Consider the following 26,283-nt stretch of genomic DNA (forward strand, 5'->3'; position numbering starts at 1 on the left):
CGTGAAGCGGAATGTTTAAAATGTATGCTAGGCACACACGTTCCCTGGCTGCAGAGATAGCAGTGCTGCTACGGAGGTAAGTATCCCTGGAAGCAGGGGTCCCCAGAGCTGAAATTAATGGGGTTCAGCTCCGGTGACCCCCTGCTTCAATCCTATGACAAAAAGAACAAGCAATGCAACCTGTACTACCGCTTTAGGTAAGATGCTTTGTAATGCGGTCATCCAGCACTGATTAGAACCATTTATAATAAGGATTAGAATCAAATTCTCCTTTGTTTTTGCTTCAATAGGGAGTCAAAGGTGAACACGGAGAGAAAGGCTCCACTGGCTTTGTGGGGGCTCGAGGTCCTGGTGGGCAAAAGGTAACCATTGTGAAGTACTGTACAAAGTAGCAGACGTATGCTACAAGGTCTTACCCAGGCCACTCACTGGGCAGACACACAACACCATGTCAAGTTAAATCCACCGCCCATGTCTTCCCCTACAGAATGCACCAGATCAATAAAGATAATATAGATCCTCACCAAGGACCTGTGGTTGAGCTAATTTGGACTCTCCACATCCCTCATCCCCTTGCTTCTCTGTAGTTTGGCTCAGGTTACATATCTCAGTACAAGAGTCCAATATGTAGAAAAACATATACTTGCACTCAACATAATATACAAATGGTACTTGCAGGTGCTGGAGCTCAGGGAGAAAGTCCAAGGTATGATATAGAAAAGAAGAGTAGCAGCCAAGGTTATAATAAAGTGGTTAGCAATTTATTTCATATATAGTTATGGAAATAATATTGTCATAAAATACCCTTCTAAACAAATAGAGTAAATACTAAATAACCACTGGTTGTCTGTGTTTTTATAGGGAGAAGTTGGTGAGCCTGGTGAACCAGGGGAGTCTGTAAGTGATGTGGTTTCACCATCATTATGTTGTGCTTAGTCTGGTGAGCTGGTGAACGAGAACCTCACCATTGGCTTCTGTTCTTAGGGAACCCCAGGGAAGGACGGTATTCCTGGGACACGGGGCGAGAATGGAGGTCCTGGTCCCATGGCAATGAGAGGGCCCAAGGTGAGAATCAATGTTGTGCTTGGAACCCAAGCTAAATGTGATATCTCAACAGAAAACAGTTAATGTAATACCATTCTCTTGTAGATTAGGGGCCAATCCCATATAGCTCGCAATATAACTGTAAATTACGTTATTTGTTGTTCTAGGTGTAATCACCATTTGTGATGAACATTTTAAGGTTCCAATCATTACAACTATGGCTGTCAGGATAATGAATTGCCTTTAAAGTGTCACCAACATTTAGTTCAGAAAGCGGAGAGAGAGAGAGAGAGAGAGAGAGAGAGAGAGAGACAGAGAGAGAGAGAGAGACAGAGACACTCCAGGGGTCTTTCAAAAATAGAAAAAGTATTATAATACAATCAACATTTTGGTCCGCTGGCGAACCTTTGTCGAGAAGGTTCACCAACAGTCCAAAACGTTGATCGTATTATAATACATGTTCTTTTTTTGAAAGGCCACTGGAGTTCCTCTCTCTGTCTTTCCGTTCTGTACCATTGGTGGTTCTGTGATTTAGTGGGACTACTTTTGCAGAGCACCCATTGCATCTACATCTGGTAGTGTGTGCACCTTTACTTGGACTGCTTGACCAACATGTAGCTGGCAGTATATTTAATGATACATCATCTTATCTACTTCAAGTACAGTATATATTAATTTCCTCCAGGGACTATTTCCTGTGACACATTTACATTGTAGAAAATGCCCAGGCTTTGGCGACTCGGTGACTTGTAATAAGTTGCTGCTGTGACGTGTGTTTCAGGGAGACCGTGGTCTGAAAGGACTTTGTGGGCAGGATGGTGAAAAGGGAGACAAGGTAAGAAATAAGTGTGAGGTAAATACATCTCAGAGTAAAAGCAAATGCAGAGGTCAGGTAAAGCCCATTGGAATCTTAGGCCCTGGGAAAATGGATAATCAGTTGTACATCACATAGGAAGCACTTTATCAAAGACGCATTCGATGAGAGAGAATGATTATATTCAACCACAAGGTACTCGGGTAGATGCACATGTTAAAAATAAGACAGGGGAGCTCAACTCCAGTCCTCAAGCCCCCCCCCCCCCCCAAATGGTCAGGTGTTCAGGATATCCCTACTTCAGCACAGGTGGCTCAATCAGTCCCTGCTTCAGCACAGTTGGCTCAATCAGTCCCTGCTGCAGCACAGGCGGCTCAATCAGAGGCTCAGTCTTTGACTGAGCCTCTGATTGTGCCATCTGCACTGACGCTGGGATATCCTGAAAACCTGACATTGGGGGGGTGGGTGGGGGGGGTGAGCGGGCTTGAGGACTGGCATTGAGCCCTCCTGAGATAAGCAACCCTACCAATTGTGTTGTGTTTGTCTTTTATTTATATTGTTATTTCTGCTGTCTGTACAAAAATAAAGAGTGGGAAGATTTAAAGGCTGGAGAAGAGTAGACCTGTCAGATTGTGAATTTTTTTTAAATGGCTTAAGTTCTTTGTAGATGATTATTTCCTGTCTGTATATATTAGGGTGACTCGGGCATTCCAGGGCGTGGTGGACTTGTAGGGAGGAAGGGGGATTCGGTAAGTGAACCCAAATTCTGCATGATGCTATTGTGTGTAACTTTGTTGTGTTAATACCTGATTGTTTTGTTTGTAGGGAGAAGCTGGAATCCCGGGACTCCCTGGCTTACCTGGAAAGGAAGGACTTGTCGGACCTAAGGTAAAAAGTTGACGAGCGATGAGACAGTAATAGTGAAAACACCAGTGTTAGAACACAGGGTCATGCACTGAAGCTGGAGGTGGTAAATTAATTGAAAAGGTGTGGCTGTGCTTCAGTGGAAGAGTATTGAATGCATAGAAGAGCCTCCCAGCTAGGGTTGCCAGGTGTCCAGTATTGAACCGGACTGTCCTGTATTTGGGCACTCTGTCCAGTAAAAAATTAGCATTAATACTGGACATGTGTGTGTCCGGTATTACCTCTCTGGACATAGTGACCTGACTGGCTTCAGGGGCCCCATGATTTCACTGAGCATGGAGAGAGCAGGGCTGCTGCTAGGGGGCTGGGCCCTTTCCTCCATCCTGATTGGCGGCTGTTGGGTAATGCAGCCAGTCAGGAGCCTGGGGGAGGGGCCAAGGAGAGGAGTAAACTGCATTGAGCGGAGAGAGGGGTGTGTGTCTCGAGTGCGTCGCACCATTCACCATTGTGTCCAGCATTTTTGGAGAAGCCGCCTGGCCACCTTACTCCCAGCAGAGGTGATAAGGTCAAATACAAGAAATTCTAATTACTTGGAATAGAAAAGAAAAATATGGAGCTGACATTGATCTAATGATATACAGTCAGTAAGGAAGGCGGACACTCTACTGTACATGGGCCAAATAATTGACATTAGTTCCTGTGTTTCACGTCAGTGTGATGTGTTTTATGCCATACGAGTGACTTGCAAACAGTCAGCTCTAAACATCTGCCATCTGCTTTTGGTCTCCTCGCTGTAGGGTGACAGAGGTTTGGAAGGTCAACAGGGAACTAAAGGCGACCAAGGCGAAAAGGGGGATAGAGTAAGTATTTCCATGCACGGCCGTGCGAGCTCACACACGGTGACAGAGGGGACACTGTAATAATGCAGAGTGACAGCATCACACGGGGTAAATAGTTTGTATTGACGTATTTTTAATTTCTCCAAATCTACTCCCGTACCTATGTAAAAATAGAACAATGCTACGTCAGGGTACTTAGATTGTAAGCTTTTGGGGCAGGGTACCCCCTGGGCTTACGTTATCATTTACTTCCCTGCTCTTATTCCCATTGATTTGTCATTAATTTTCCCCTGTATTGTCATTTTGTACAGCACTGCGTACACTGTTAGCGCAATGTAACTGAAAATAAGACACAACTGGGCTTACTTTTGGACCCATTTTGCAGCACTGTAATAGCCATGCCATGAAGTTCTAATGACCACACACACACACACACACACACACACACGAGAACAATGTGTTCTGCAGATTGTGATACATTTTATGGGTCAAGCATGAAAGTGATTTATCAATAGGACACGAGCCCCACATGTTGAGTCTTCTGATATTTTAACATAATCTGGCCTTAAACACTCTCACGTTGCTACATCTGTAAGAACTTTCATGGTGGCGGCTCAAAAAAAGGCAGTTCGTTCGAAAGAGTCAAAGCTTCACACTGCTCTTTTCCAAGGGTGTTGTTGGAACAGTTGGTCCGTCCGGCCCCAGAGGACTTGATGGATCCTCAGGTGTTCCGGGTCCTCCAGGTCCACTTGGCCCTAAGGGCCCCGAAGGTCTTCAGGGACAGAAGGTAGGAACACTGAACTCGCCTGATATAACAATTCAAAGTCCTGGGTGGATTCTGGTGCTCAAGAGGAATAAGGGACATGGAAAAGATCACTCAAATAACACGTGAAATATATAATGTAGATTTCAGAGCTCCCTTAGGACTTCAATAATAGCAAATATATGCTAAGGCTTGGAAAGATTGTAGAAGATATCTTTTAATTACCCTATATGGTGACCAGGAACAAATGGCGTCATAAATCTCTTCAAATCGTGCATATATATCAGTGCAGTCTTATATCTAGGATAGTCCACAAGTGGAATTTTCCCCAAGACATGACACTCACATGCTTATGAGCCTTATCGACCATTCCGGGTGTCGTTGTGAGCTCCTTTGTGTGCAAATCTTCTTGATTCTGGAACACGGAGAAAAACATGTCAGTGCCGTGCACTGCCAGCCAAAAACAAAAAGACTCGAGAGGTGAACTCCACTAAAAAGGAATTTATTTTGACATGGATAAAAACTGAGGTAAAGAAGATCACCTGTGCGTTTCGCGCTCAAGAGCGAAATGCGTAGGGGGTCTTCTTTACCTCCGTTTTATCCATGACAAAATAAATTCATTTTTAGTGGAGTTCGCCTTTCGATTCTTATGTTTTTGGCTGGTAGTGCCCGGCACTGGCATGTTTTTCACCTGATAGAACACCTGAGATGTAGAATATGCTGCAATAACCAGTGCCAGCCATATGAATATTATATAGAAATTTACCAGAAAATACCGATTGATGTGCTCTGGCAGTATTACGAGTGTGATAAAGCTATACAGACTGTGAGAAGCACAAAGAGGCATTTGAGCAAACAAACTGTCAAGGAATAACCTGAGATAGGTTACAAAGTTAAACCCATGTTGCAGAATGCATGAAAATTTTCCTTTTCATTTGAATTCCTGTTTCCTCCACTACTAACCATGGAGACTGTAAGAAAGCCTATTGGCCTCCCCCTCCTAAAAATAGAGTATGTATGAAAAAGTTATATGACATCTTCTGAGTAAAGCTCTCTGAAAGTTAGCTATTCGGAGTAGAAGGTTTAATGCCTTATATGTAAGAAGCTATTCATACAATATGTCAGATAGACAAAAGATCTTAAGTCCATGCAAAGAAATGCACTTAGAATAAGATAGGCCTACATCATGTAATATTTAGTGTATAAGAGACCAGTCAAGAGCAAGGTAAGTGAGAGAGGAGTCATCAACGAAGGAGTCACCAGTCACCATCTAGGAGAACGCATGTCATCTTGACGTGAATACCATATGTCTGTAAGTAAATTGGAAGAATAAAGCTTCTTTATCTGCCAAAACGTGAGTGCTCAAATGTATTTATCTCAGAAGAAAAGAGATTTAACAGAGACTGTGATGGCAGATGCACTAGATATCTTCAAGAAAAAGATAGACCTTTTTTTTTACTACATTTAACATAAATGGAACTTTATGGATATATGTATTTTTTCAACCTCATCTGCTCTGTAACTAGAAGTAAAATATACAGCTTCATCTTAGTCGGAATGTTCTAGTCTTGTAGTTGGAAGACTGCGTTACGGTGAATTAGAGCAACATAGTGACATTTCGGTCAAACTTCTGTGATGGAGCTGCGATTTCCAACCCTTAGAGTCGGATATTCTCACACATAATAGCAGCTGGGAGTTATTACAAGTCCGGATAGAACTTGTTCTTATTGATACTCCTCAAAAAGACCACTTTACGTGCATTGTACTGTACTTGTTCTCTTCTCTTGTCAGGGTGATAGGGGCCCACCGGGAGAGTCCGTTATGGGACCCCGTGGAATCCCGGGAATATCAGGGGAGCGAGGAGACCAGGTGTGGAAGCATTTGATTTGTTCCTGTGCATTGACTCGCATGGCTATGCAATGATCTGTCTATCTGTCGTACAAAGTACTGAGCTTTTCCTCGTGACCTTAAACTTGGAGATTTTCACAAGTTCTTCTGCTTTTTATGAAAGTTGCCGGTTTTTCCAAACACTCGCACGTCAGAAAATAATCCACTGGGACAAATTTCCTGTCCTGTGACACCTATTCTAACCACTGTTTTAGGGCAACATCGGACCGGACGGTACCAGGGGAGAAAAGGGAACTCCAGGAATGACGGTGAGCTGAGGTTTTTAGTTTATATATTCAGGCTATACTGGAATAAGACTGTATATTTAATCATCTGTATGGTTTCTCTGGGACGCAGATTGCACTTTAATTTTTTATTACAAAGAATGTATTTTTATGCAGTGGTTAGTGTGTACTGTATGTGCTGTTATATAGTAGATTTTACAGGTACACAGAGCCTATACAATGAATGCAGCATTGGGTATTTTTGTCTGTTGCATACATTTGGCTATACTCAGTAGCTCTCTTTTTGTCACAAATATATATATGATGTGATGGGTTCTGGGGTAAGAGCTTGCTGGGCTTGTCTGTTCACAAAGAGCTTATAATCTAATTTGTAGTGCTGGAGAACAATCAATATAGCCAGTCATGAGAAGTTAGTACTGAGATGTGAACCAAGTACTCCCACTTCAAAGATTGTTCTTTGGTCACTATGCCACACGTAGGGGGTACTAACATTTGATGCCTAAAATGGCACCCCCCTCATTCTCCAGACCAGTGGTGCTCAACTCCAGTCCTCAAGACCCCCAATAGGTTAGGTTTTAAAGAAATCCCTGCTTCAGCACAGGTGGCTCAGTCTTCAATGGAGCCACTGATTGAGCAACCTGTACGGAAGTTGGGATAGCCTTAAAACCTAATCTATTGGGGGGTCTTGAAGACTGTAGTTGAGCCCCCCTGCTCCAGACCTCTGCCCTGCAGCTGCTGATAACCAATGTGTTCAGTTGCTACATTGTAGGCAATTGATGACGTTTCTCCTTGTTGCCCTCAGGAAGATGAGGTCCGGGGCTTCGTCAGGCAGGAAATGAGCCAACACTGTGGTGAGTCAAAGGAACAAATCTCCCAGTAGATCCCGTGGCATGCACTGATTTGTGTTTGTGACACGTCATTGTCATTACTATCATGCCATTACAGCAGCAGTGCCACCAGTTTGGACATGAGTGAGTAAATAACACTATTGGTGACCCTCGGAACTATGGCCTGAGAGAGTCACTAAATACTGTGGGACATGTCACCTGGGGCTGCCTTGTTCCACATGTTTCTGAGTATTTCTGAGTGACATTAATTGTCAGTGTAATTTATTATTATTATCATTTATTTGTGATGCACCAACATATTTCCCAGCGCGGTATAATGGGGGTACAGAGTGTATATGTATAGTACAAAAATAAACAGTTATATACAGGTGAGGACAAGCACGCACAAACAGGTACAAAGAGGTCATGAGGGCCCTGTACGTGAGAGCTTACAGTCTAGAGGGAATGAAGGACAATGTTGAAACAAGAAGGTAAGGTGGCTGCTGATTGTAGGATAAGGTGTGCTCAGGTTAGAAAAGGGGCGCGCAAACTGGGGGCGCAACATTTTCTAGGGGAGCATGGTGTTTACAGAGGACCTGTGCTCTTCCCCAAAGCATTTAAATTAAATGCCAGTGCAGTGCGCAAGGCCTCTCTCTCTCTCTGTAAGTTCCCTTACTTTGTCTCTGGCGATGCAGTGCCAAATTACGCCACGAGGGTCACGTGATGCCGTATTGCCATGGCAATGGCAACGCGGCATCACATGATGTCAGAACACCGGCGACAAGGTAAGGGGGAGGGGCGCAAGCAGGGGTGGAGAGCAGGCAGAGGGGTGCAGACACAAAAGTATACGAACACCTAGGTTAGAATATAGCCCAGTTTGACAGCTGAATCCATTAAGGTTTTGGGGAGGGGAAGGGGTGTGGGGGGGGGAGATTAGTCCAGCAACGCAGCTGGTCCTAATGGTGTTGGAGGGAGAGGGGAGTTGGACGTTAGAGGTAGGGCGAGCAGGCTTCCTTGAAAAGGTGAGAACTTAGGGAGTTTTAAAACATATGAGAGCTGGGGGGGGGAGAGTCTGATGGTGCGGGGTAAGGAATTTCAGAGAGAAGGGGCAGCACGGGAGAAGTCTTGTAGGCGGGAGTGAGAGAAGGTAATAAGGTGGGAGGAAAGGCGGATGTTGTGGGGAGAATGTAGGGGACATACAGATGCAACTGACGGTTTTAGGCCACTTACCAAGTAAAATCTGTGACCATCTCGCAGTAACTCCTGAGATGGGCCACCGAAAGGCTGTAATGGCCCATCGGATTAACACAGCGGGGTTCCCTGCGTTTGAATGGGACTCACCGCCTGGTAGGATTCACACAGCGTGAGTCCCATTCAAATGCAGGGACCGTTCTGTGATAATCCGATGGGCCATTACTCTGGCTGCAGGAATCTCACAGCATTGGATGGGTTCTAGTGCATGAATTCTCAAGGCAAGCGGCCTACAACCAGCAGTTTCATCTGTAGGTACTGTATGTATTTGTGGATGAGGGCAGAGATGTAAGGGGCAGTCATTGAGACCTTTGTAAGGCCCGCGGTCATCCGCGCTCACACTCGGCAGTGAGCCCCTGCAGCCGCAATGAGAGCGGCTTTAGCAGGGGCTCGCGCACGCTTCTGCAGGCGTGTGGAAGCGTAGCCGACATTTCAATGTTAGTTTCTGCACTCAAGGGAGCGCAGGGCCGGTCACGTGAGCGGTTCGCCCAATGAGGGCGAGCCAGCTCTGTGACATCACTGACCCGCCCCCCCCCCGACACGCCCCCGGATGGCGCGCGAACTAAGGCCAGGGAAAGCACTCGCTTTCCCTCAGCCTCAGCGCGCCTCTGCACGGCTGCAGTCTCTATGGACTCAGCCTAAGTCATTACTAAGGTTTTACATTTCATTTTAGAGGCATTGGGAAGCCAGTGTAGGGATGTGTGTAGTGGAGCAGTAGACGTGTTGCGGTGAGTGAGGTAGATGAGTCTAGCAGCAGCATTTTGGACGGATTAGTGTTGGGAATGGCATTAAAATAATGTTGTCAGACGCCCAAAAAGTACTATTAATCAGAACCAACGCTAAGATATTAACCGCATGTAGTGCTGCCGAGCTGCTCACTTACCTACTGGAGTCACTGCTACCCACAGTGATTCTTGCGTTGGCATTGCTGTTTTTAGTGCAGTGGTGTCGCAGAGTACAGAAATTGTATTTATACATTAGAAGCCTCCGCATCCACATCTTCAGAAGTAACTTTGGTAATCTCAAACGGCATCTAAAGAGGGTGCAACAAAATGAACATCAAAATCCTGTTGCATACAATGCTTACACAGTCTCGGGGGTAGAGTGGAACAGGGGTAGAATAACTGGGGTGTGTGCTGTGGGTAATTGGATCTCCATAGATGTTTGACATACTGTATCTGGTGATTAAGGCACGGGTTCTCAACTTCAGTCCTCAAGTCTTCGACTGAGCCCCTGATTGAGCCACCTGTGCTGAAGCTGGGATATCCTTAACTCCAGACCTTTTGGGGGGTTTTGAGCACCGGATTTGAGAACCCTTGAATTAAGGTATAAACCGGGATGGAACTAACCTGTTGTTTCTTTGTTTCAGCCTGTGGAGGTCAGTTGACATCTGTAGTAAATCCTGTGGGTAAAGTGTTATTTCTCTTTTTCCATCATATCATGACATTTATAGCTCAGGTAAAGAAGGAAACAAAAGGGGGGAAAATGAGTTTGGTTTGATTTCACCATTATTTTCACAATTCGTGCCCTGACTGTATTAGGAGAATTAACTTCTGCTGCTGCTGGCATCAAAGCCACTGAACCCAGGGTGGAACATCTCATATTTGTGCCACTCATATTGATATGAATGTCAGTACATACATATTAACCATTTCAGTGCCATGTTGGTCTATGCAGCTCTACTGAGAACCTCTCATTCTCATTATAAATGCCCCCCTTAGAATGCACAAGTCTTGCTCATTGAAATCAGAATGACACTATTACAATAGATTGTTTCATTCATTCTGATGCTTTATGGAGTATGCTGCAGAGCCTCTGGCACTGAAGGGTTAACTTTGCACTACAACTCACCAACTCACCAACTCACTAACTTAGAATGAGAATAACCAGCCTGACATTACCTGGCTTTGCCCGTGTCCTTCTTGTGTATATGGACCTGGGTTTGTGTCTCAGATAACTCTACCTTCATTCCTCTATTAACATCACAATTATTTCATTGTATTCCTCGTATTAATCCCTTGCACGTTAAACTGGCTCCTGACCGTGTGTTTTAAATAAGAGTACATTAAAAAAAACTTCAGAAAAATAAGGAATGATCAATAAAAAGCATAAGCACATACTGAGAATTGGCCCATTTGTAAGTTTCCTCTCTAAATTCCAGGCACTGTCACCTGTTGTTATTGTATTATTGTTCGTATGTTTAAAGCACCAGTTTCTTTCCAACATTGAACAAAACATATTGAATGAAACTACTCGCCCTGGTGTGAGTGTTGAACAGTTTGTTTGGTGCAGCGGTAAATCGGGGGTCCTTAAAACCAAATCAAAAGTTCCAAATCTGTTGGCTCTTAACCAGAAGAATGGTATTAGGCGCTCCTATATAGAGTGTGACTTAAATAATTGTTATTTAACCATAGTGCGGACTGTGTATACTTTTAAAATGTATTTGTACAAGTAAAAGCGCTCTTACATAGACATATAAAGCATGGGCACACAAAACTATAGATGAGTGGCGTCTGGTTGCCTCACCGCTCCGCCTAATGCGTGGAGACGGTGTCTTCTCCTGCAGTTTATGTTATGTTTTGTTTATTTGTTTATTTTAGTTAAAGGTTTGGAGCTGGGGGTCTCTGAAATGAACACAATTCACACACACACACACACACACACACACTTCTAGTGTAGTATGAGAAAATGGTGCTTTGATATTACCTTCTTGATACTGTGTTGCGATAACACACTTGTAGACTTTCTGTTTTTGTTAATGTTTACTCTTTGACACATCTCAGTAAAGTTTGCAGCCACGGTCCCAGATATCCCATACATTGTGTATCTGAGCTGGCCCCGACCTTGAACACTGACCTTGAACAATGACCTGCATATGACTTGTGATACCTTGATGCATGTAATCATTTCCCGTGTCCACATTAACCTGCCCCTTCCTCCTGCCCCCAGTTTGAAGTCTGTGTTATGTCCTTACACCTCCCAGGTTTTCTTTCCAACTATCCATCTCCCCCATCGCACCCGTCTGTTAACTCACGTCTAGTCCCAGCCCTAAAGTTCTCACACATTGATGAAGATGAGGGTGAGTTGTGTCTTTTAGGCTTTGCTGCAGCAGATGGGCTAGTTAGCATTTGTAGTCACACAGAGATGCTTTGCTGCTTTACAAATGAACCACGTATTGTTTACACAGCACACATCACTGCCATCTTCATAGAAATGCTTGTGTCCTGGCTCCTCGCCTCTGTTCTATGCTGGCATGAAGCGCTTTTCTCTGTCTGTCTAGAAAGCAATAGCCCCAGTAGTGCATTCATCCCCACATAGAAAGCAATCGCTTTCAAATGAATTAGGCTCTACGATTAACAAAGAAAGAAAATAGGGGGGGAAAAAATAAAATATTAGCTAAAATTTGAGTTCTGAACTCACAATTTTGTACGGAGCTCCAGATTTTGGAAGTACTCTGTAACCCCCCGGAGTGCACTCTGTCTGCCTTACTGCAGCTTTGAGGTGGCGTCATTTATCGAAGTTGTGTACACATAACAGTGATGCACAGGGGAACAAGATATACAAGGGGTGGGCAACTCCAGTCCTCAAGAGCCACCAACAGGTCAGGTTGTCAGGATATCCCTGCTTCAGCACAGATGGTGCAGTCGAAGACTGCGCCACTAATTGAGCCAGCTGTGCTGAAGCAGGGATATCCTGAAAACCTGACCTGTTGGTGGCCCTTGAGGACTGGAGTTGCCCACCCCTGTGATAGATCAAGGGGACAAGGCTCCAAGATTTGCTCCTGACTCCTTATCCAGCTCTCTCCTTGTTGCTCGGCCAGCCGCTCGCACTATAAAAGGTGCAGAAATGAAGCAACAGAGCAGGAAATGTTCTGAACCGGCACAAAAATCAGGCCAAGCATTTGGAAGATGTCCTTCGTTCTCTCCCCAGTCCTTGTTTTCATGGAATCCACTGCTTGGGACTATTGCAATTTAACGAAGAACCTCCTAAGACTGTTTTATGCTCTGTCCACTTGGATTTTCCCAGGGTGGTATTGCCATTGTGAGCATGGATGCATGTATTCCCCCGTAATAACCTGCTCACCAAAGAAACGCTTGTGATCTAATGATGCTCGGTGCATATAGATTACAGGGTCATGTGTAAGGTCAAAAGAAGTTGGCACTGGGATTCTAAGTTGGTTCTCCTACTTCAACACCGGTGCATTCCCCACTACACCAAGTCTACTCCCCTTGGAGCAGGGGGGGGGGGCTCAACTCCAGTCCCCAAAGGCCACCAGCAGGACAGGTTTTAAGGCTATCCCTGCTTCAACACAGGTGGCTCAATCAGTGCTTCAGTCATTTTGATTGAGCCACCTGTGCTGAAGCAGGGATATCCTTAAAACCTGACCTGTTGGTGGCCCTTTAGCACTGGAGTTGAGCCCCCCTGCCGTGGAGACTTTTCTTGAGCTTTCACGCTGCTCCTTCTGTTTCACGCTGCTCCTTACATTTGACGCCCGCTCTTTCACGCTGCTCCTTCTGTTTCACGCTGCTCCTTACATTTGACGCCCGCTCTTTCACGCTGCTCCTTCTGTTTGACGCCCGCACTTTCACGCTGCTCCTTACATTTGACACCAGCTATTTCATGCTGCTCCTTCTGTTTGCGCCCGCTATTTCACGCTGCTCCTTACATTTGACGCCGCTCTTTCACGCTGCTCCTTCTGTTTGACGCCCGCTCTTTCCCGCTGCTCGTTCCGTTTGCGCCCGCTATTTCACGCTGCTCCTTACATTTGACGCCCGCTCTTTCACGCTGCTCTTTCTGTTTGACGCCGCTCTTTCACGCTGCTCCTTACATTTGACGCCTGCTATTTCACGCTGCTCCTTACATTTGACGCCGCTCTTTCATGCTGCTCCTTCTGTTTGACGCCGCTATTTCACGCTGCTCCTTACATTTGACGCCCGCACTTTCACGCTGCTCCTTACATTTGACGCCCGCTCTTTCACGCTGCTCCTTACATTTGACGCCGCTCTTTCACGCTGCTCCTTCTGTTTGACGCCCGCTCTTTCACGCTGCTCCTTACATTTGACACCGCTCTTTCATGCTGCTCCTTCTGTTTGACGCCCGCTCTTTCACGCTGCTCATTACATTTGACGCCCGCTCTTTCACGCTGCTCATTACATTTGACGCCCGCTCTTTCACGCTGCTCATTACATTTGACGCCCGCTCTTTCACGCTGCTCATTACATTTGACGCCCGCTATTTCACGCTGCTCCTTCTGTTTGACGCCGCTCTTTCACGCTGCTCCTTACATTTGACGCCCGCTATTTCACGCTGCTCCTTCTGTTTGAAGCCCGCTCTTTCACGCTGCTCCTTACATTTGACGCCCGATCTTTCACGCTGCTCCTTACATTTGATGCCGCTCTTTCACGCTGCTCCTTACATTTGACGCCCGCTCTTTCACGCTGCTCCTTACATTTGACGCCTGCTCTTTCACGCTGCTCCTTACATTTGACGCCCGCTATTTCACGCTGCTCCTTACATTTGACGCCCGCTATTTCACGCTGCTCCTTACATTTGACGCCCGCACTTTCACGCTGCTCCTTACATTTGACGCCTGCTATTTCACGCTGCTCCTTCTGTTTCGCACCCGCCCTTTCACGCTGCTCGCTGCGGTGTTTTTTCCTGCAGGGCGGGAGCTGCGAGTTGTGGTGAATACCAATGACCCTGATTATGAGCATGTATACACGGTGGAGGATTACACGGATGCCACGGAAGATGAGGATGGCACAGAGAGCACTCTGCTGGCAGACGGTCAGTGCTCGGCTCTCCATCTGAATGGCATAAAGGGCTGAGTGGGTGCTTGGGGAAACACGTTAACCCCTCTCCCACATTGATACAATGTAATGCTAACCATGCACACCCCACTTCACAGAATACATATTACCATAAAGGAAGTTACAACACTATAGGGGCATAAAAAATAAACATACAATTGGCAAAGGAATCCTTACTCCAACCATTCCATGAGATAGGACAGGGGTGCGCAACTCCAGTGCTCAACCCCCCCCCCCCCCCCCCCAACAGGTCAGGTTTTCAGGATATCCCAGCATCAGCACAGGTGGCTCAATCAGCCCCTGCTTCCGCACAGGTGGCTCAATCAAAGGCTCAGTCACTGAGCCTCTGATTGAGCCACCTGTGCTGAAACCGGGATATCCTGAAAACCTGACCTGTTGGCGGGTGCCTTGAGGACTGGAGTTGAGCCCCCCCTGAGGTAAGAGACCGATAAAGAGACAGGAGATGGTTTAAGTGCAGTGAGCAATAATACTGTAAAGTGATATCTAAAAACAAAATTGATACTGGGACACACCAAAAAAGCCCCCCAGTCAACAGAATAGAACCCCTTACTTCAGGGAGCCCAACACTAAATAGGAAGGCTTGTTGTTGACCATACTGGGACTCATGGTGATTAGGCAGCACTCTGTGGTCAAATATATCAATCTCAAATAGCACAATTTAGGATCTATTTTCCGGAAGACGAGGGACCTAATTTAAAACGTCACTTTCCTCTCTCATTACAGACACGACCATAACAGCGCCTGTAGCAAATGAACGGCGTAAAAGAGATACTTCACAGGAAGGTACTAACGAGATATCTCTGCCGCGTCTCTCAACGTTCTTATCTGCATGATTTGTGCAACAAAAAAAGAAGAAAAAGCGTACATATAATCAGTATTTACATGGGGTTTCCTTGCCCAAGGCCCCCCGACTTTGGAAGAGTTGGGGTACAGGGCTCCCATTTATTTATGTGAAAACACAGCCATCCTGCTTCGGTTCACTGAATTTTCGAATTACATTTTTTCCTTTGTTTTGTCAAACAAATCTCAATTTCAATTGGAAATTCAACTAAAAGGTATTAAGTAAAAAATAGCCGTGTTAGTTCAGCTGCAATCGTGCAGCGTAAATGTTGTAGAAATGGTTCCATTTCAGTCAACATTTTTCAAAAGTTGCATTAAAAATACCATGTCACCATGCCAACACTTTTTGTCAAACCTTGCTGGGGTCCCCCCCCCCCCCAACCCCCAAAACAGCCCATTTTGCAGCGTTCACCAACTGTTCTGAAAAGTTGACACATCCACAACTACCCAACACTGGTTGCCTGGAAGTCTTCCATGCTTGAAGCCGAGATAAAGAGATGTGCCTAAAGGAGGCACCAAAGATCCCTTCTAAGAGGCGCACAGCAAACCTTTATAATATAATTTGGTCAGGGGTGAATTGATATATACATAAAATAAAAAAGGTTTATTAAATAACTTCGTTAAAATCGTGTTGTGTAGTGTGATGTGTAACTCTGTTATCCTAGTCACTACCAATAGTGAACAATGCTAAAGACTTTAGCATTGTTCACTATTGGTAGTGACTAGGATAACAGAGTAGTACTATAGACTTAACCAGTCTATTTTTATCTGTGTCATACACATCACACTACACAACACGATTTTAACTAAGTTATTTAATAAACCTTTTTTATTTCATGTATATATCAATTCACCCCTGACCAAATTATATTATAAAGGTTTGCTGTGCGCCTCTTAGAAGGGATCTTTGGTGCCTCCTTTAGGCACATCTCTTTATCTCGATACCCACACTCCCTCGGCAGCACGCTAACAACATCTAGGGGTTTCTGAGCGAGGTTCCTCTCTACAGTACATGCTTGAAGCCGTACAGAACGTTCCTTATACGTGATGCTTACATGTGGATAACATCGTACCCCTGTGCCATCCACCAGATCCGTGCCGCTTCCCCATGCACGAGGGAGACTGCAGCAAATACACGCTGAGATGGTACTATAACCGCGTGGTGGGAGCGTGCCGTCCATTCGTGTACAGCGGCTGCGGCGGGAACCTCAACCGGTTTGATGACCAGGACGAGTGTGAGCTGCAATGCGTACCCAGGAAATCAGCAGGTGCGTTAAAAAAACCCACGAATATGGAGACTAACCTGAGTATTTTTGTCATTTTGTTTAATACAAAATAAACAAGCCTAACATTTCAATTTAGGAAGAATACAGAGATCCGTGATTCTAGCCAAAAAGCACAATTGGTTGAAGAATTTTCTATGAGTTCTAACATGGGTTTTATAATATATCTATTTGTTTAATTCCTGGTTGCTGCCCACTTAAAGAGGCCATTCAAGTGGGCGTTTTGTTTTTGTGCACCACTGTGTTATATTATCAGCCCTCACAGTTTAACTCCTTTCCTCCCAAAGGGTGTAGAGCACAATGGTTCTTAGGGGATCTGATTGTGCGATCTGGTCCAAAATCTATCCTATTGTGGAGACGTCTGTGCGTTCTTTTAATTCGCCGACCCCCCAAAGTTTGCCGAGTTTATTGTTTAATTGCTGGGTCGTAATTTTTCTCCGATTTCGAAAAATGCGTTCAACTCAGACCGCCGACCAAACGGCGAAGTTTGTGAAGTCCGGATTTCGAACCTACGAAACCTACCCACCCTTATTAATCAGCACGCAAAACAGATATTTAAAAAAAAACTGGTTTCTTCTTTTGTGTTCGCAGATAAACCACAGGACGTCGGGAGCTAAGGAAGCACAGAAGATGGGGAGAAATTGTGTACATTGTAATATTTTTGTAAGATTCGACTAGTTTGGGAAAACGGTGCAAACTGCAGCATCCAGAACAAGAGAGACTTGTGTTCCTGTGTTATTTTTAGATCTGGGAAATACTGTGTGTGTGTGTGTGTGTTTTATTATTTTATATTAATATAATTATGATGATTGTAACACATGGTGCATAATAGATTGCTGTAGCAGAGAAATGGTGCTATTTTTATACTACTATTCTACCTAAAGTGAACATTTTATCAAGTGAAATAATAGGTCACAACACACTGAATTCTCCTACAGCATCAGCTCCATGTATTTAGTCCACAAATATATATATATATATATATATATATATATATATATATATATTACTGCTTTTATTTCCACCTTCTCTAGCTTACAATACATTGCAAAGTCTATAATTTCTGTCTCAGAGAAAAACCTTCATGTTATTTTCATTTATTTATAAGGAGCATGTTATTATGGGGCAGTACAATAGGACATAAAAACCCAAGATGCATAATAAACTGCCTGGTGATTAGTACTTAATTTCAATGCTTTTTAGTACCTGTGGTCTCCTAGATATTAATTCTTTCAGTTTAAGAACCCCCCCCCCCCAAAAAAAAAATATCATTATTTTTCTATCCAGAACCACTATGTCCCTCTCATAGGCTTTGGACTTCTTGGTATGCATGAATAGACACTAAACTAGACTCTATGTAAACCACAGTAGCCAATGGCAATGAAAAGCCGTTCACTTGAATAGGTATCAACTACTTTGTTTTATTTATTTCTTTTAAAGCATCACGTTTATGGAATTAAAAATAATTCCATAGTAAACAATTAGACTTTAGGATATATATATATATGTATTGCGCAGCATATTCCATAGGACATTTTCTAGTGCTGAAAGACACCTTTATAGTCCAGGAGTGGTCAACTCCAATCTTCAATGGTTGCCAACAGGTCAGATTTCCAGGATATCCCTGCTTCAGCACAGGTGGATGTCGTTGACTGAGCCACCTGTGCTGAAGCAGGGATATCCTGGAAATATGACCTGTTGGTGGCCCTTGAGGACTGGAGTTGACCACTCCTGTTTTAGTCCATTGACTTGACCGGGACATAAGGGGTCTTCCAGTGCCAGTAGGTACATTATGGCGTATCCGCTCCTACTGAATATGGGCCTTTGTCTTCAACACAGGTTGTGCTGCTTTTGATGTGCTGTCTATTCACATCAATATCTAGGTCTCGAAATGCGTCGGCAAAGAGACCCATCATTTGACAAAAGTGTCACTTTCGTGCTGACAAACGTCTCTAACAGGTGCTGAAGGTTTTCAAAATAGAAGCTGTAAAAATGTCAGAGCACATGTTTGTATGTAAATATACAGTATATACTTTTTTTATAATGCTTTATATATATATATTAAAAAAATGGTTGTCAACCATAATATAAAAAAAGCAGGGATAATAATATGGTGCTATTGTCAAGTCCTGCCAAGCATATTGCTTGTGATACTGTTGCAAATGATTGTATGACTTTTATTCGCTCGCTATTTCTCATTTTGTTATATGAAAAAAAAAAAAGCTGGTCTTTTGTGTTCTAAGCCACTTAACGTGTGTGTCTGGACTGTGCTTAACCGCTCTGCTGCTGGAAGGTCCTTTGTGGTATTCAAGACTACTTTTCCAGGGATGGCATCTTCCATGTAATGGATGATCAAGTTGGGCATGACCCACATTGAAGTTTCAACACAGATGTGAAGATGTTGAGCAATCTGTTGCTTGTCCCTTTAGCTTTTAAGAGCTTTACGGAAGCCAAGGAGTGGGGGTGAATGCGAGGGGTAATGCTGTCTCTGCCTTCATTTTAAATCTGTTGAAGTCCAATCAACGCATTACAGACCTTCCCGGCAACATACGGTTAAACCAGGGGTGGCCAACTCCAGTCCTCAAGGGCCACCAACAGGTCAGGTTTTCAGGATATCCCTGCTTCCGCACAGGTGGCTCGATCAGTGGCTCAGTCATTATGACTGAGCCACCTGTGCTGAAGCAGGGATATCCTGAGAATCTGACCTGTTCGCCCTGGAAACGCGTAGGAGGGCACCTACCTCCGTTTTTTAACTATGGACCAATAAAGATAATTTTTTACTCATTTTGTTTGGGACCCCCCCCTTCCCCCCACCAACCCACCTCCTGGGTTAGGCACTGTCAAATGCTAAGGTTTAGTTGTCATTGTTATTGAATATTTTCGTTTAAAAAAAAAAGAATGTTTAGGCGTGCAACAAAACGATTACATGTTAAATGTGTCATATTTGATGTTACTGAAGTCACACAATCCCATGTTCTGATTGCAACTTCATTTCCAGAGCTGAGCTGTTACTAATCTTCCCAGCTAATTGTTCAAAACAGCTGTTTTTCTGCATAGCCCTATTTTAATTAAGAAAGCTAGAACTGAACAGCAGGTTTTTTTTTTAATCCTTTGTCTAATGTAGAGAACATTTCCCACAGCACACTTGCACATAAGGCTCAGATCGGGTGTGATACTCAGCGTGGGCACTTAGTATATCCCAGTGTTCAGTAAATGTCACAGATAGGGAGAGAGAAAAAATGTACAAAGTTGTCCTTCTTTGCTACAGTTTGGGCAAATTGTTTGATAAACTCACCTGAAGGCAAATGGGTGTATTCTATAACAAGGGTAGCCAACTGCAGTCCTCAAGTCCTCAAGAGCTACCAACAGTTCAGGATATCCCTGCTTCAGCACAGGTGGCTCAGCCGAAGACTATCCTTAAAACCTGACCTATGGGGGGGGGGGGGTGTCTTGAGAACAAGAATTGAGAACCCCTGGATTAAGGGGTCGAAGACTGAGCCACTGATTTGGCTATATGTGCTGAAACTGAGATATCCTTAAAACCTGACCTATTGGGGGGGGGGGGTCTTGAGAACTAGAATTGAGAACTCCTGGATTAAGGGGTTGAAGACTGAGCCCCTGATTGAGCTACCGGTGCGGAAGCAGGGGCATCCTGACCTGTTGGTAGCTCTCGAGGACTAGAGTTGGCTACCCCTGTTCTATAAGCTCCGAGATCGCCGATCCGTGCGATCTGACACAGAAATCCCCATTGCCTTCGATGCCGATGACCTCGAAGCTAATAGGATATACCCCAAAGAGTTCTGTGATCCTTTCTTGTCTTTATTTTTTAAGTTCTTCGCTCAGAATTTTGCGTCCCACAAGCAAACAATTGCATAGGTTCCATTTTTATTCTGATTTCTGTCCATACCAACTTTCGGGGGCAAAAGTCACCAAATTTGATTTTTGAAGAACTTGGCAACCTGCGTGTGTTTCTCGCCAGCCGCAAAGTTCACCGCATGCACAAACTTTTTACTTTTCTCTGATTGGGTGAAAGTGTCGCTCATTCTTAGCATCGATAGTATCACAGACTCACAACTGCCCACCTGACCCTTTGTCATCAGGAAATCTGAATTCTCCCCTTGCTTTAAACCCAGTGAATTTCCGCTATTTCCAAAGTGACTTGCACATCATGGAACTGGGTTAGCAATACTGCAGACTGAAATTGAATGTCTTCCTAAGGTTTAATTAGGGTCTACACTCTACAGTATGGTGGGTTTTCATTAAACTGTGAATCGGCACTATTGCAGTTTAATGAATAACCCCCTAAGTATCAGCTTGATCTTGCTATAATAACCACGTGTAATGGTACTAGGTGGTACATTTATATTTGCAATCTTACACTCACTTCTTTTCCAAATAAAAAGGGATTTATTTAAAAAAAAAATGTCTATTCTTTCTTGTTGTAGAATAAGTCTGGCATCAACTGTTTGGAAATTACCATTTTCCTGGCCAAGCCTGCCAAACGCAGCGGGTGTGCCAAACGCAGCGGGTGGGCCCACCTCATGGTCTCTGCAAACATCTAACCACCACCCACCCACCCACCACCCACCACACACTTCCCGGTACCAAGCGTCTCAGTGTTAATGTATCAAACTTTTATATTATCAGTCGGATCTTGATATGCTGGAAATGGAAAAGAAATTAAGGATGAAGAAAGATAAATGTATGTGACATGTCAACTTTGAGTCTCATTGGTTCAGGAGCAGTCTCACTGGTTCAGGGGCAGTCTCGTTGGGTTAGGGGCTGTCGTGTTGGCTCAGGAGCAGTCTCATTGGCTATGGGGCAATCTTCTTGGTTCAGGAGCAGCCTCACTGGTTCAGGGGTACTCTTAAACCAGTGCATATATTTCTAGAGGTGTTTTTATGGGGAAAGGTGCGGGAGCCCTCAGCAGGGAAACATGTAGAGGGAAACTGCAATAAATAATTCAGCTTTAAATACAGAAATGTGGTACATTGTTTCCCTCTCTCCCAGTTAGTATTCCAGCTCCGTTCCTAATCATTTCATAATCACTAAGGGGCCTATGCAGAGAGCAGCGGTAGAAATAATTGGAGAGTTTAAGAAAAAGTAGATTTAATGGAGAGTTTTATTCTCCATATGCAGAAATGTGCGAAATCTGCAATTGAAAGCATGAATGCGTGTGTTGAGTTTAAAATAGAGAGATGCGCGCTGCAGAAAAGTGTTTGAAAAAAATCGCGCTTTTTTTTTTATTTTTTCTATGGCCGGCGAGCTCCTGCTTCTTGCCAACTTTTGTTGGCGGAGGAAATTGTAGAAAATCGCGCCAATAACAGTCGCTAGATGGCGAGCGCGCCTTTCTGAATTTGGATATTTTTAACACTGGCGAGATGTAGGTTCTCGCCAGCCGCGCGGCGAAATTTATAAATAGAAAAAAAAATGGCGCGTTTTTTCTACCTCGCCATTTTCTGCTGTTTTCTGCGCGAATTTCACCAAAAAATGGCGATATTTGCTATAGCGCTGCTCTCTGCATGAGGCCCTAAATGGTGTTTCTTGTTGGGGGGGGAAAAAAAAAGTTCAACAAACCAGTTCAACCATAAACACAGCCCGGGATATTTCATTCATTTAAAGCAGGATCTTCAACTAATTCTTCAAAGGGACCAGATCAGAAAACATTTACATGTAGTAGGGCAACACGCTTATTCCAATGTCATTTTAGATACATTTAAAGACTTGAAAAGTATTATATTTCAACATTTCACAAGCATTTATAATACCTGTACCGTATATATTTACATTGCCTTAACTTAGTGAGTTTCAGTGTGAAAAACTGCACTCAGCTGTCTAAGCAACTAGTATAAAATTAGCAGGATCAGAAAGTCCTAGGGCCTCACCCAGGCACCGTGCGGGCAGCATTTGTCCCAAGGACCAGCAGTTGAAGAGCCCTGATTTAAAGGGACATGTTTCACCAATGCTGCATACTTTGTAATTATGCACAACTGCCATCGGAGGAGAGCTCACATTAGTTCAGTGTTTTGTGTGTGTGTGCAAGGCACGGTCTGTAAAACAGGCTCTAGATCCTCTTTCAAAAATGTTAACTTCTATGGATCCAAATTACAGAGACTTAGGGGGGGGGGTTGGATACAAATACTTTTTCTTAAGCAAAAAAATAAAAAGTAGTGAATTCCATCAGTGAGGGTGCTGATGCTAAAACTCAGTGAGGCTGACCCCCAGGTCAGTGAGATGCAGAAAGTCAGGGACACCTGTCAGGTGTGTTCTTATTACAATAAGGGCGGATCCAGCAGTTTGAGGTTTTTTGTGTTGTTTAAAACTCTGGGTCAGAAGAGAAAACCGAACTCAGTTTGAAACAAATGTGAATTTTGGTGGTAACCTTTCTTGACTCCTTTATGCCCCCCCCCCCCCCCGGTTCCCCCCAGAAATAGAAGGGTTAAAGTCCATCTTGAGTCAGACTGTAAGATAACAGGACAGGTCCCTGACACATTGTTCAAAGTGCACAGAGCGCGGTACACGGGAATGCAATCGTCAGTTTCACACAGTGGCGTTCAGTCCTGGAAGTCAGCATGTTTCTGCAAGAATACACCTACAGTACGTACATGTTCCCTTATATATAACTGAGCTTTAGGTGATTGTGATTCGTGCTCTTTGCCTTGGCTTCTATGTATCACAGCTGGATGAGCCGCACACAGAATCATTTCCCTTCCTATCTTCCCGGCCATTGATATTAATATGGATTTTTAAAAAAATTAATCTTTTCTGGGAATGTAAAAATGGCCACTATTGTCATTTTGTAATAACTGCTTTATAACTCAGGCCCAGTCCCTGCACGGTAGGAATCGCCACTGTGTTTATTCCCCTTAATTACCTCTTAGATTGTAAGCTCTTCGGGGCTGGGACTCTTGTTCCTAACATTACTTTAATGTATGTAGCGCTTATTCCCATTATATGGTATATTATTGCAGTATGTCCCGTGTATTACTTCTGGGAAGCACTATGTACATGGATGGTGCTATATAAATAAAGATATACATACATATATGCCCCACAAACAGTGTGTATTCTGCATTTTATTGTGTATTTCTGGGTTAGACCCTCCGATGTTTAACCCCACCCTGCCATGGTGACAAGGAACTCATTGCCCTTTGACAAAACAACCCTCCAATATCTGTTTGTAATGTTAAAATTGGGAAATTGTGATATTTATTTAAAAATGGCTGCCATTTTGAATGGTTCCTAAAAAAAATGTTGTGTTTATTTTACCAAAACCTGTAGGATGTCACAGTGAGGTATATAATCATTAATAAAAAGGTGATATAAAACACCCCCCACGTTCTGCCCCCGACATCTCCTGCCTTATTACCTCTTCTCACTCCCACCTGCAATTCTTCTCCCGTGCTGCCCCCTCTCTCTGGATTCCCTACCACACACCATCAGACTCTCCCCCAGATTTGAGACATTTAAAAACTCCCTGAAAACCTCACCTTTTTTTAACCCTTTGAATGCCAGGGCCCCTAACCCGGAAATGGAGGCCGTCTCCCGTCTTCCATTTCCCTATACTTAAGACTGCGTCCGGCGATCCATGGGGACGCGACCTAAGCTAAGGCCCAGGTATCTCCGCTGCAACGCGCGCCCGCGAAATTGGCGGCGCGTGCAGCCGATTACCTGGTCTGCAGGGAGCTGCAGGAAGAGAGAAGGGGGGGGGGCGTGGCGGGGGAGTGACGGGGGCGCGGCCATGACGTCACCCGGCAGGTTCGCCCTCATTGGCTGAACCGCCGGGGGGCGTGCCGTATCGCTCGACGTCAGTCCTGCTCTCAATTCTATTGAGAGCAGGAGCAGCTCTCGCCCCAGCGCTGCGGCCCCCCCTCGCAGCGGACCTGGCGCCATTGAGGGGAGGGCTCTCATCCGTGCAGCGTCCGCTGTAGTAGGCAGCGGGGTCAAGGCCTAACACCAAACTCCAAAGCTGTCCTTGGGCATGATGTAGCCACTACCCTCCAGAAAAAGTTCCCAGGTGCCAGTGGCTCTCGGTCACAATTAGAGATATATAGAATAGAATAGAATAGAATAGATATATAGAATGAAAACATAACTTTTAATCAAATCAATAGTCAATAAAATGCCTTTGGTAAAGGCTCACATACTCAATTAAATAAATATTTAATAAGGATTAAAAAAAGCCCAGAGCTCAGGAATAAGATGCTGTAAATGCATACTATATATCCACAGTAAATAGGGGTTGTGATCAGTCAGGGGCTAGGATAAAGGGTGCATACAGTCACATCCACACTCAATGGATAGCACCAATACTTCTTCCCACCATCTTTGTGTCCTTATTTTTATATACGTCAAGCATGTGGCAATGTATAAATCTACATTGTTACCTAAGCTGGCAATTGTTTGGTGCCTCCTGTTACAAACTCAGCATCTACAATGTGTATAGTACTAAAGCAACATCATCTATTGCTACAGTTTACTGCTCAAACTGCTGGGAGCGTTGGCAACAAATTATCACAAAGAGGAAAGTGTTGCAAATATCTTGCACTGCTTGGGAGGTGGGCTAATGCCTGCTATAGAAATGAAAGGATGCTTTAAAACTCATTACAAATGGCATAAAGAGTTGAATAAAAATAAATAAATAAATAAAACAGTCACTATTATTAAAAAAATAAAAAAAAAAAAAAAAAAAAATATATATATATATATATATATATATATATATATATATATATATATATATATATATATATATATATATATATATATATATATATATATAAAGAAAAGACCAGAAAGGTCTAATTATCTGCACCACACAAAATATATGCAAAAATAAAGGGTGTTTATTGGTGCTTGCAGAACCCCGGTTGAAATGACTGGACTATGAATTTGATTAAGTTATGTTTTCGTTCTATACATCCATTCCTTGCTACTTGTATTTGTGTCTGAGTGCCACTAGCACAAGGGCACTTTTACTTTTTTTGTTACTTATAATATTTGTCCTGTAGTTGAGCACCAGTCTATCTTCACATTTTTGGAGTATTACTAGGGTGGAGCGAGTATTACTTCTGTAATCTTTTACTACCATGGAGAGCCAGAACCCAGTGTCTTTGTTACGTCTTGGGGCCCCCAAAGGGTTAAGGAAACCTATCTGGCTGGCATCCCTTAACATACACCCTCCCCACCACACCTATTGGGACCAGCTGTGTAACCAAACTCCATCCTGAGGCATACTCCATCCCACTATGAGCAGCCACTTGACTTTGTTTCAGCTGTACTCCTTATTCCCTCTAGAGCGGGGTGGCCACTCCAGTCCTCCAGACCCCCCAACAGGTCAAGTTTTAAGGATATCCCTGCTTCAGCGCAGGTGGCTCAATCAGTCCCTGCTTCAGCACAGGTGACTTAATCAGAGTCTCAGTCTTCGACTCAACCACTAATTGAGCCACCTGTGCTGAGGCTGGGATATCCTTAAAACCTGTTGGGTAGTGTGACTATATTTTCCCCGTGACAAATTTCACGCGTGCGCGAACGGAGAGCGCCAACCGCACCTGTGCGGCCGGCAAGAAAAAAAAACGGACATTTTTTTAAAAAAGTCGGAACTTGGGACAAAGTCCAAAAAGACGGGACTGTCCCGGCTAAACCGGGGTTGTCTGGTCACCTTACTGCTGGGGCATCTTGAGGACTGGAGATGAAACAGCAGCTTTAGATTGTAAGCTCTCACGGGCAGGGCCCTCATTACCTTCTGTATCTATTTGTTAATTTGTTCTTATTTGGTTTGTCATTATGTTTATG

General features: G+C 44.1%; 1 protein-coding gene across 1 annotated transcript in view; it reads left to right on the forward strand.

Moving 5' to 3' along the window:
* LOC142467793 (uncharacterized) overlaps nucleotides 1-18,089 on the forward strand; it is a 19,721-nt gene extending 1,632 nt beyond the window's left edge. Inside the window, exons 2-19 of the mRNA XM_075573654.1 lie at nucleotides 55-76; nucleotides 291-362; nucleotides 862-897; nucleotides 985-1,065; nucleotides 1,826-1,879; nucleotides 2,554-2,607; nucleotides 2,684-2,746; nucleotides 3,520-3,582; nucleotides 4,232-4,348; nucleotides 6,116-6,193; nucleotides 6,427-6,480; nucleotides 7,259-7,307; nucleotides 9,904-9,942; nucleotides 11,518-11,613; nucleotides 14,199-14,321; nucleotides 15,089-15,148; nucleotides 16,297-16,473; nucleotides 17,080-18,089. Of these exons, the coding sequence (XP_075429769.1) occupies nucleotides 55-76; nucleotides 291-362; nucleotides 862-897; nucleotides 985-1,065; nucleotides 1,826-1,879; nucleotides 2,554-2,607; nucleotides 2,684-2,746; nucleotides 3,520-3,582; nucleotides 4,232-4,348; nucleotides 6,116-6,193; nucleotides 6,427-6,480; nucleotides 7,259-7,307; nucleotides 9,904-9,942; nucleotides 11,518-11,613; nucleotides 14,199-14,321; nucleotides 15,089-15,148; nucleotides 16,297-16,473; nucleotides 17,080-17,105 (1,264 nt within the window). The 3' untranslated portion in view covers nucleotides 17,106-18,089. The remainder of the gene's footprint in view (nucleotides 1-54; nucleotides 77-290; nucleotides 363-861; nucleotides 898-984; nucleotides 1,066-1,825; nucleotides 1,880-2,553; nucleotides 2,608-2,683; nucleotides 2,747-3,519; nucleotides 3,583-4,231; nucleotides 4,349-6,115; nucleotides 6,194-6,426; nucleotides 6,481-7,258; nucleotides 7,308-9,903; nucleotides 9,943-11,517; nucleotides 11,614-14,198; nucleotides 14,322-15,088; nucleotides 15,149-16,296; nucleotides 16,474-17,079) is intronic.
* Nucleotides 18,090-26,283: the final 8,194 nt, after the last annotated feature.

This window comes from Ascaphus truei, chromosome 17 (genome assembly GCF_040206685.1).
Source record: "Ascaphus truei isolate aAscTru1 chromosome 17, aAscTru1.hap1, whole genome shotgun sequence".
NCBI classification, from domain to species: Eukaryota; Metazoa; Chordata; class Amphibia; order Anura; family Ascaphidae; genus Ascaphus; species Ascaphus truei.